At 43.4% G+C, this 11,612-nt stretch overlaps 1 protein-coding gene across 5 annotated transcripts; it reads right to left on the bottom strand.

The window, feature by feature from the left end:
* Positions 1-766: 766 nt before the first annotated feature.
* Positions 767-10,618, bottom strand: LOC118779042 (potassium voltage-gated channel subfamily A member 3-like). Of its 5 annotated transcripts, XR_005005026.1 has the most exons (4): positions 7,342-8,297; positions 6,246-6,411; positions 4,102-4,205; positions 767-1,240 (listed from the first exon to the last, which is right to left on the bottom strand). XR_005005026.1 is itself a non-coding variant. In XM_036530899.1 (1 exon), the coding sequence occupies exon 1, from the start codon at positions 10,340-10,342 to the stop codon at positions 8,786-8,788; it is 1,557 nt and encodes a 518-aa protein (XP_036386792.1). In that variant the 5' UTR covers positions 10,343-10,618; the 3' UTR covers positions 8,414-8,785. The 5 variants fall into 5 exon arrangements, 1 of the variants encoding a protein (XP_036386792.1); XR_005005023.1 differs by lacking the exons at positions 6,246-6,411; positions 7,342-8,297 and adding an exon at positions 9,794-10,618; XR_005005025.1 differs by lacking the exon at positions 6,246-6,411.
* Positions 10,619-11,612: the final 994 nt, after the last annotated feature.

Raw genomic sequence — 11,612 nt, 5'->3', positions numbered from 1 at the left:
TAACGTTGTGGCATGGAGAGAGTTTCTCAACTGATCCGGAATCAATATTCGGCTTTTACACAAGGTTGTTGAGGTTAGGGTCTGGAATGTGTACACTGATCCAGTATCAGTGGTTTGACATAGACATGAACTTAACACAATGTACACAATTCCTACTGAATCAGACCTGTATAGGCATCTGTGATTGGTGCACATCTTTTCTCCAAGAGACTTCGACCCTTCAGCTATCTCCCATGTAGGCCAATTATCTGCCAATAGCCAGAAATCACAATAACTTCTCCCAGACACGTTTGTGTATCTGAAAGCAAAAGGGTTGTAGGGCAGTGGTATATTTGTTCATTAAATCAACTCCCCACTATGCTGCCCCAGAGCCGATGAACAGCAAGTTGGAATGCCTCACCAATCTTTTCTTAGATCTTTTTCCACATCCGCTGCAGATAAGGAAGAGTCATTGCACTCAAACCACTTTGAGCCCTAGATACTGTGGGAATTGGAGAAAATACTTAGAAGGCTACTGTCCAGCAATGCTTTCAAAGGAGATAAGTGCACTCCACCCGTCTCCCTCTGCATGATAAAAACCTACTGAAGATTTCATAGCTTGGTTCCCTCCATTTAACTGCAGCCAGTCAGAAAACACTTCCTGTTTCCTGTCATCATCACACACCTCTGTCACATTCAGACAAACCAAAAATAAATAACATAAGGTGGAAGACATTAAAAATGTGAGGTAGGGTTAATCAAAGGAGAGACAAGCCAGGGTTGTGGTATAGCTGATCCCTTTATGTACTCACAATTGCTAAGGACAATACAGTGCGACTACAGGCGGGATGGGACAAGCAGGAAGACCCTCGTCATCTCTATGTCCACAGCGCACAGACAGCACATGCTGCACGTCCTCAGGGGCAGGCTGGGGGTGGGCCATGTGCACTTACAGTTGTACCAGCGATCTGCACTGGGGAGGTGTCCCTTAAACACAAGCAGGCAGGTAGGCCCGGGACCTTGGGGGGGGCACGGGTGCTCCCGGAGAGCGGCCACAGCACATGCTGGTCCGGGAGAGGCAGTGGGAGTGTCCAGGCTTTCCCGCATCCATGGCGGAAAGCTTCTTCTTGTCTCTCTGGTGCAGGGGGGGGAGGCTTTCAGTCGACATCGCCAGGAAAAGAGGGAGGAGTTTGGGCTGGACGAGATGGGCGTGGGAGGGGGTCCTATCCAAAGGAGCGTGAATCTCGAGCCTCCTCTTTCTCTGTGGAACCAATAGAGAGGAACATCAGACAGGGAGGTGAGCAGGCCCACATGCACATACACAAATCACACACACACACACACACACAAGCATGCACACAATCAAAAACACACACACATACAAATTCAGCGGAACAGAGAGGGCCTCTCTCAGTTGTTAAATCAGTACCTATGCTAATGCTGTGCTTGCCCTCCTAACTCAGAGGATTCTCAAATCATTCCTCCAGTGCAGAATTACCAGTCTCTCAAAGGCACAACACTGCAGCAATGTTATGAGAACACGAAATGCCAACGTGGGGGTGAACAGCAGATCACACAATGAAGTCACAAGCTGAATCCCTGCTAAATGAAAAAATATACTCTTTTTCAGAGAGACCCAGTAGGTTGAGCAGGGATTTTTCCTTTTCATTCTAATAATATTGATGTCTTTCACAGAAAGGAGAATGGAGTGGATGTGATGTTCACTGTCAGTTAAAATGCAGGAACACAGACTGGAGTGTCTGAACAAGAGTGAGAAAACTGCAAGCAGGTGGCTCTGCGATGCGCCAACACCCTGATAAGAGGATCCTCCCTGATCCGTGCCCTGCCAGCACCATCTAGCCGTGCCACTGCAGGACGCTTTTACATTCCCCCCCACAGAACGGAGTCACGACTCGCCTGCCCGATCGCCAAGGACTCCGCTGTAAGCTGGAAGCCGCAACACCGACTCGATCACTCGAAGAATGCTAATGCCTCTCCCAACACCAGGTTGCACAGAATCACGCTGAGGCACAAGTAACTGAATGTTCTGAAACGTCAGATCCCTGACCTTTCAATCCCTCCAATGTTGCTCCATAAAATGTGTTCAAAACCACTACAGGATGAGGGACCACTGGTGTATGAGAACTTGGGAAAATGAAGGAAACCGCGTTCCCCTGACTGCTGCTTGATGAAACTGACACAAAGTAAGCCTTTTCAGAATGCGTCATCATCATACCAGAAACAGCGCTGCTTTAGCTGTCACGAGACACTGCTCCAATGGCCAGCGGCTGCAGTCTTACGCAGACCACACAGAAAGACACATTTGCGTCCGGTGTCTGCGCTGATGTTTCCAAAAACCAAGTCTGCTTCCAAACAGTCCAGAGTAAGTATCGATACATGACATTATAGTATTAACCTTTCCAACAGTCAAAGCACTCTGTAGACAAATGAAATGAATTCGTACCAGTACTTCAACCGTATTCAGCACACACTTCATTCATTAAAAATGTACTGAATGAAGGAAATCATAGTTCCATTAAAATTTAGTTTCTGTACATGCAATATCTTGAATTTTTTACATAGCATCTCTCATTGCATAAGAGCTGTATTAAAGAGGTGAAACATGGCTCCGACATCAGATTGCCCATTTCATAACAGTATTATCGCAGCTGCATATGCTAATGCCTGCACAATTTTGGTGCAGAGTAAACATTTACAAAGTGTTGGGTTTAAGCAATGATTTATTTTCTTGGAAGAAGCCGGTATTCCCTCCACCTCACAGTGTATTGATTTTTGCATTTTGCACATACTGTAACCCATTAGTAGCCCAGTGTTTTACAGATGTAGGTACAAGATTCCTCTATTTATAGACACCTGAATATTTTTTTTTTTCAATCCCACAAGGCTACTGACAAATGGCTTCTTTCTATATGTGCAACACATATGTACCATGAGGAGAAATGGCACAAATTATAATTCTAATTCTTAGCTTCAAAACAGCGAGAATGGTGATGTTTTCAAAATGTGCGAAAACTTTAAAGCATGTCCTTTTTTAAATTGAGAACTCCCTGTACACTTCAATGGAACAGCGTGGGTCTTAACCCTCAGGCTCAGAGTCACACACACCAGCCATTACTCCACACAGCATCTGTTCCCGAGATAGAACAGGAAGAACAGAAGGGCGGGCGAGAGTTTTATTGGTGGCATCGCCAGGCAGCTATACATTAGTAAGATGCCTTTAGGTTGCCCCCCCAGGTGTGTGCATTATCAGGTCCCGCAACAGCAGTGTGAATTAGAGCTGGGGGTGGATGAGCTCACCCACTCGGAGTCTGCAGTGTGGTGTGTGAGATACAGGACATCCTAGACCAACAGCACCCACAGAACATTAATACCCAGCCTCCAACAGCATTCTGACCAGCATCTCAGATCTCAGATACACCACTACATCAAGACTGGAATGATACTTTTCTTTCTAGCAAAACAGTGTATGTGACATATTTCCTGCACTTAGACATGTTTATGCTGTGAGGCACATTTTTGTTACTTAATGCAGGAAAGTTATACTATATTTATATTTTACCTCTAGCTTTCACTAAGCAAATGTTGTCCTCTTTTCATCTCACAATGGACATGGACTTTCCCCCTGGTGGTAAACCTATTCATTGTGGATCAGCACAATTGTAATAAAGCCATTTTGCTCTTTCTTATTGAAAAAATGTTAAGCTACATAAGAGACACAACAAAACAATCTAGCAAATAATATCTATTTTTAACTTATTTTTTTTAGTTTAACTGATACCAGTTTTGTATCTGATTTGGAAGTTAATTCTATTGCGTTTCAGATTTTGGTGACAAGGCTGCAATTTTTTTTTCCCTGAATGATTTCCTTAAATTAGCATTAATTTTACTGCTCTGTGTCAGCAAATGAAGAGCAAAATGAGTGCATGAGATGCATAATTTTGCTCCTAGACAGCACTAATATGAGACAGACACACAGAGACAAAGAGCCAGAGAAGGATGTTGTCTTGACCTCAGCAGTACTGTAGTAAAACATACAGAAAGACAAGCTGTGCTCATCTTCATAGCATTGATATAACTCATGCAGACAGACAGAGACTGTACCTTGGCTGTCTTTTTCTGTCTGGGTGGGAGATTTACTTTGAAGGAGGGCATGCTCAACACAGTTTCCAGATCCACCAATCAGCTCAGGCCTCCTGAAACATCTTCTGCTTGGGGAACAGAGAGCAACAAAGGACAGACAACAGTTTCAGGAGAGTACATCTGCACATCTCAATCACTGTAGACAAGTACCCTGCATTAACAGCTATGGGAAGTCCCAGACAAGTCAAGGCAGCCATTTTATGGATGAAGACAGCAATGGTTACTTTGGGAGGAAAAAATAAAGAATACTATAGCATGGTGAGATGACTTTCTGACTAATGGTCACTTCATTTTACATTGTCATATCATATTAAAACTTTTGTTTCTTTTATTCACTTGGCAGATGCTTTCATCCAAAGCGACTTACATAAGTTACTGTTCTTTACAATGTTATCCATTTAAACAGCTGGATATTTTACAGAGGCAATTGTGGGTTAAGCACCTTGCCCAAGGGTACAGCAGCAGAGTCCCAGTGGGGATCAAACCGGCAACTTTTTAGTTACGAGTCCTGCTCTTTAACCACTATGCTACACAGCCTCCCTCTGTAACTGAAAAACTTTGTGGTTGCTTTTTTGAAAGCAGCCACCACTGTGGTTTCCAAAGATATGAATTGCCATGAAATGGAGCACACAAACAAACTCAACAACGATGGCCAATATCATACCCTTGGAGGACGGAAATAAATTTTCACATGCCAGACAGAAGTGTAATAAAAGGCATGTATCAAATACTTATCGTGCATCCATTCAAAAATAACTCTTGTTTGCCTGTTCATGCACTTGTCTTACACTCTCTGTAGGTCTTTTTAACAAGAACATTTTGAAGCTGTCAAAACTGTTACCCAGGGTCTTAAAGAGAAGGTGCACATAGTTCTGTTGCTACGCATTCAGTTGTGTATGCTTACGGTATGTGTGTGTGGTTCAACTGAAATTTCAATTAGAGATATAAATTATATATCTTTCAAGCAAAATTTTTGATACACCTAATCAAATAGAAGTTATTAAAATAGGACTTGGTCGTGCTTCATATTAAAGCACCTGTATAATTATTATGTTTGTACATGCATATTATGCATGCTACTATAGGTATACACGTACACTAACATTTAAAATTTCAGAGCATAAACCAGACATGAATACGAATGAATTCGACATGAATACGAATATATAAGCACAGACCATTAGCAGGCCCTCTCTAAATTGTCACATCATCATAATCATCATCGTCATAATGATAGCTCGTGTCTGTGTGTGTGTGTGAGTGTGTGTGTGTAAAAATAAAAAAGACTGGGGCCAAACCATGCAGAAACTGTCTTCTCAGATGAAATTATTTCTGCATTCTGTCACGCCACTTGAGGGCAATATTGAGCCCTGTTAAACACACACAACAAAGAGAGAACTGGGGAACGCACCGCAAAACCAATGTACTACCTCATTCCCTTCTCAATAGAATCCAAACATTTACACTGAAGCCACAGATTACATCACTAAACAACAGCAGAAACTTGACCTAAATCCTAATTTGTTTATACAAAGGAAAGACAATGAAGGTGCTGGCGATGGTTTCATTTATGCGATAAGCAGAAGTGGAAGAAGCAGTTTGGAATATAACTCAGATATGTGTAAATCCACAAAATGCATCACAGCCCGTCATCATTAACCAAGGCCACACATGGTTGAAATGCAGGTATAGGACAGGGCTTTCACACCTTAATTCAAGGGAATCCTTATATAGCATTATGTGGTCTGCTTAATCCTCATAAATAACGCTTGTCTTAAGTATTATAGAGACTGATAATGATGCAAAAACACCTAAACATATGCCATCAGTTACAGTGGGCATGACACACTTCTTCCACTTTGAAGGCTATACAGCAGAATGTGGAGGGTCATGCGTGGAGTTATGCTAGCATCAGGTTAGCTAATTTAGGCTTCGCGAGAACACCAGAGTGTTCCTAATTTGCTCGCTTTAGATCAGCAATTTAATTATCACAACGTTGTGCCGCTGAAATGCTGCTGACAAACACTTTGTGACAGATAATTTGTGCAGCCCCGGCTGTGACAGAGAGGAGCGGTCCTCCCCTGATTGCAGGCAGGGATATTCACCCTCGCTGTATGACCGGCAGCGCAGGGCGCGATGCCAGGAAAAGAACCTGCCAGCATTGCCGCGCTGACAGCGCCCTGCAGGGGGCGCACACGCTGAGGAAACGCGGGGGCGTCGGTAATGAGATTCAGCAGGCGCCAGGCACGCACAGTCACATATCTTGCTGCCCTGCGGGAACAGCAAATGAGCCCACTGAGTCACCGGACTGGTCATTCGATGCTGTGCGCTCGGTGACAGCCTAAGGCTTATGGCACAACTGTCACTCTCACCAGCAGACTGGACCCATCATGACACTGGGCTCAGCCCTCCTTCAATAATTTATACAATTATATATATATATATATATATATATATATATATATATATATATATATATATATATATATATCTTGTTGGATATGGAAGTATTATTATTATGATTATTGTTGTTATATTATATTATATTTGCATATCATTTTATTATTATTTTACCAATATTTTACCCTCTCTTCAATGATAAGCACTGCCACTGTAGCATGACTATGAACTTGCACTCAATTTGTGGCCAAGCACTGCTGTATAAAAAGGAGTTTTGCAATTGAGATTGTCAGAGGGGGCAGGATTTGGCTTGACGTCAACTCTAGTTGACATGCCAATGTAGAAGTGTGTGTGTGTGTATGTGTGTTTCTTTTTTCCAACCTCTTCTTGAAAGTGAAATGTAATCACATCAAACGTAGTCATGGGGGATGAGGACTCATCTTTCATGATGTCTATTTTTAGACTCTGGATGGGAGACATTAAAAATTAAAGGGGAGTAAAGTCAATCCCACCAGCTGTGCAATCTCCCAGTCTGCTCCGGAACAAATTAGGCTTTTTTGGTGACGATCAATAAAATGTATTGTTTACGTTTCATCGCTAATGAGGACTTCACACAACTTTAAAGCTCTAGTCGTACCTCCTGCATGTCCTGATGTATTCTTGTGGGATTCTGTAAAGCGTCTTGGATTAGATAAAAGCATGATGAGTAACACTTTATCACTGGGGTGATGATGAGCGCAGAGAACGAAACGCCCTCACTAGAAAGGATCTGATTTACAAACACTTGTCAGTCATACCCACCTCTTGCACGAGCCAGTGTAGAGTGGTCCGTTGTGAATGGATGACGTAAAATTCAGTTTGTTTGTCTCCATTCAGTGATTCCAGTATCCTGCCATTTTCGGCGCAAGGGATTTGCCTGTATAGTCGTTCCGTATGAACACCACCTCCATGTACTGTATTTATTTCGAATCATTTGTTAGTGTAGCCATGTTGTGTACTTTCGAGAATACTGCGTCTTTTTGTAGCTAAATGTGGATTCAGACAGTTGTTACTGTCAAACTTTTCTGCAGTTAACTCCCATGGAAATGTACAGTTAAAATGCATAGTTTGCGCACATTCATTTTGAGCCCGTATATGCCATAACGTGTTAAAGTTTTATCTTAAACCCGGTTCCTTTGAAGTTAAACAATCTTTCTTCCCTCCTTTTTGCGGCTTTTTCATTTTTTACAGACCAGGCTAGCTGAACCATCTCTGAGGTTACTGTGGAAACAGGGAAGGATGCCATGGCAACATTAACTGGGGTTATCCAGGAAACAGTGGTCGCCATGGAGACTGTATCTCAAGGCGGGATTAGAAGTATCCACAAAAAGGCGTGTTCGCACCGTGCATCTTTCCTCTTTACTTCAGAAGAGCGCCACCCAGCAAGCTTTTATCTCCGTGCTGGTATTCCTGCTTTTATTTGAGGTCTTCAAAAAGCCACATTTCGTCGAAAAACCTCGACACGCCGTTTATATATGAACAATGACTACCTATTGGTGACAACATTTCGCTTGCAACTCGAGTGCAATATTGAGCATATACATTGATTTCAATGTTACGTTACGCACACACAAAACAAGTTTTCGTATATTAGCAGTGAAACAACTGTACTCCGATGACAATATACGGATATTATTTTCTTCCCCCTCATTAAAAGGGAAGCATAAAACAGTACCTTAGTCTAGGCTACTTCAACGTCAGTTGCTTGTAATGGATATTTTGACATTAACACACCCTTATATATTATTTTGGTTGAAAGCATTTAGCACAACGTGATATATATATATATATATATATATATATATATATATATATATAGTTCACGACTCGGGTGCATCAATGATCAAAGTATGATATTGATAAAATTACTTCATAAAGACACGTTGAATGCGAAGTAAATCCCACGTAACAATTAAAATTAGCACTGGAAGCAAACATCGCCTCTGCTTAACAAAAACAAAACGAGCTACGGCTGGTGACGTCTACCTCAATTATATAACGAACTCAACAACTGCACATGAAACTTGTCCTGAAACAGCAGACATGAGACCTGGTTTCGACTCGAGAGGGAATCGAATGAACTCGGCAGCTCACTGATTGAATACGGGCACGCTTCTCAGACTGCGTTGCCTTCACACGACAGATTGCACTGACACATCACGATTAATATCAGTTTAGAACAGAGGTCGTAACTTCTCTGTTTTGTTTACACGTCTGTGAAAATCTTTTTGATGTTCACGCAGTTCTGGTTGTTCTGAGTGGTGAAGTTGGGCTGTTTGAAGGCGCTGTTGATTCCTTCCTCTATCACCATGTATTCCGATTTGCTGAGAGAGGACGCGCTACGTGTCCTTTTAAGCTCCTCCGTGGAGGATAGGTGCTGGCAGCTACCGACGTGCAAGTACTGTGCATGTTCTTCCCCTTCGGTCTCTCTGTGGTAGAAATAGTTGAAATTCGAAACAATAACTGGCACTGGCAAAGCGATGGTTAATACGCCGGCGATAGCACACAAGGACCCGACGATTTTACCGCCTATGGTTACTGGGTGCATGTCCCCATAGCCAACAGTTGTCATGGTGACCACAGCCCACCAAAACGCATCTGGGATGCTGCTGAAGCTGGAGGTAGGGTCGTCAGCTTCGGCGAAATAGACCGCGCTGGAGAACAAAATAACTCCAATAAAAAGGAAGAAGATTAGCAGTCCCAGCTCCCGCATGCTGGCTTTCAGCGTCTGTCCCAGAATTTGGAGCCCCTTGGAGTGTCGGGAGAGCTTGAATATGCGAAACACCCTCACTAGTCTGATCACCCGAAGGATAGCCAGAGACATCGCCTGCTGGCCGTTTCCCTGCCGCTCAGCTAACTCTGTCCCCAGTGTGATAAAATAGGGGATGATGGCCACTATGTCGATAATGTTCATGATGTTTTTCGAGAAAGTGGCTTTGCTGGGACAGGCAAAGAACCGCACGAGCAGCTCAAACGAAAACCAGATAATGCATAGTGTCTCTATCACGAAGAAAGGATCAGTGAAAGTATTAGAAGGATAAGGGCTCGTCCCGTTTATAACAGGAGCTATGGTGCTTTGGTCTTTGTCGTCCCGAAACTCCGGCAAAGTTTCCAGACAAAATATAACGATTGAAATTAAAATGACTAGAACTGAGACAATTGCAATGCCCCTGGCCGGACCCGAACTCTCGGGGTATTCAAACAACAACCAAACCTGTCTCTGAAATTCATTGCTGGGCAAAGGACGTTCCTCTTCTTTTATGAATCCTTCGTCCTCTCTGAATTTCTCCATCGCCTCCTCCCCGAGTTGATAAAAACGTATCTCCTCAGAGAAAATGTCGATGGGGACGTTAACAGGTCTCCGGATACGCCCACCTGACTGATAGTAGTAGAGGATAGCGTCAAAGCTGGGACGGTTCCTGTCGAAAAAGTACTCGTTTCTCAGAGGGTCAAAGTAGCGCATCCTCTTTTTGGGGTCCCCCAGCAAAGTCTCCGGAAACTGGTTGAAAGTTTTAAGTTGCGTCTCGAAGCGCAAGCCAGAAATGTTGATGACAACCCTTTCGCAGCACTCATGGTCGGGTTCGTAGCGGTCCAAAGAGAGGTGGCCAGGGAGCGCCGCCGTCTCCTCTAGCATGTTGTCACAAGCAACAACTGTCATGATGTCGTGCTCGGTTTCGGTGTAGCCGTTATTAACGATGTTGTTGTCCCTCTGTTTGGTAGACGAAGGCGGAGGCGAGTCAAGGAGGCCGAAGTGGTCATCCATACAGGGGCTGGTGTGGAGGGGCAGGGAGAGCCGCGCCTCCTCCAACTACCTGCTGTACGGTTAGCCACAGACGCTTCTTAGCCGCCGTGTTCTCGCTTCTTTCTCCCTCTCTCTCCGTCTACAGTTTCTCTATATAGTATCGCTGCCCCACCGAGCGCACACTGTGGTTTATAAACATGTCTATTCCCGCCCACGACGCACGGATGCCTGACACACTTCTACGTTTCGCCCAATCGGAACCCAAACAGACACAAACATAGACCCCAGACGCGCGCCACCGACTCTCACTTCGGTTGCCACCCCTCGTGGCGCGCCCCCTTTGAATACAAATAGCAAACTGTTGAAAGGTCAGCTCATATTTCCTCTAATATTTATACTCAGTAGACATGACACATTTATCCCACAATGCGAGCACGTGCCTCAGAAAACCACATTTATTTATGTATCAGTTTATTTATTTTGTAATCCCGATAGAGCTTTGTTCTATTATTTTCCATCGAAGAGAGCACGTATTAACTGTATCATATCTGAGTGCTAAACCAATTATCTACACCAGTTCCAGCGTTCTATTATTCGTCTGTTGATTACTTCTTGAAACGCGTAAAATAGTGTGTCAGTTTCTCCAAAGCTGCTTTAAATGGCGGTATTGGCTTATGCTCCTAGAGGTACAGCAAACGTCTTGCCCACTTATTCTTTGCAAGGATATTTAAAGTGTATCAGCCACATTAAGGATTAAAATGATCGACGGCGTTTTCATGGAAAATATCTTGTTCATCATTTGCCCGAGAATGCAAACATGGATTATTAAAATGCACAGCGTGTTCGTGACGATGACGGCAGTTTGATTTACTGCGCACCTTGAATCTTCTGGAAAACGGTGATCTGAATTTTAATGGAGAGAAATTCAGGCAGTGTTTTACTGACACGTGTGTTGTAACATGAGCAGCTGAGACAAGGGGAGAGGTAATGTGCACCCAGCACCAAAGACATGGTCTGTTTTTTTAGTAAAAGAGGAGGCGCTTAGGAAAACGGGCACAACCTACGATTAAAAAAATCTCCTCTTGATAGGCTACTACCTGCGTGACATTGATTGGAACGTGGTTTACTCGCTACACGTGTGCGCACTTTGTGTTCTATGCTGACAACTCGAAGCATTAAAGCTGACAGCACCGGTTCCATGACAAAATTACAGGTCAAACTCAGACAAATGAAAAAAAGTATATTTTGTTTATTTCATTGCGTGTCACGCCAATATTACACCGGTTTCCTT

Source organism: Megalops cyprinoides, chromosome 6 (assembly GCF_013368585.1).
Source record: "Megalops cyprinoides isolate fMegCyp1 chromosome 6, fMegCyp1.pri, whole genome shotgun sequence".
NCBI classification, from domain to species: domain Eukaryota; kingdom Metazoa; phylum Chordata; class Actinopteri; order Elopiformes; family Megalopidae; genus Megalops; species Megalops cyprinoides.
Note: the sequence above shows the minus strand (reverse complement) of the source record. Positions and strands in the feature narration are given on the sequence as shown.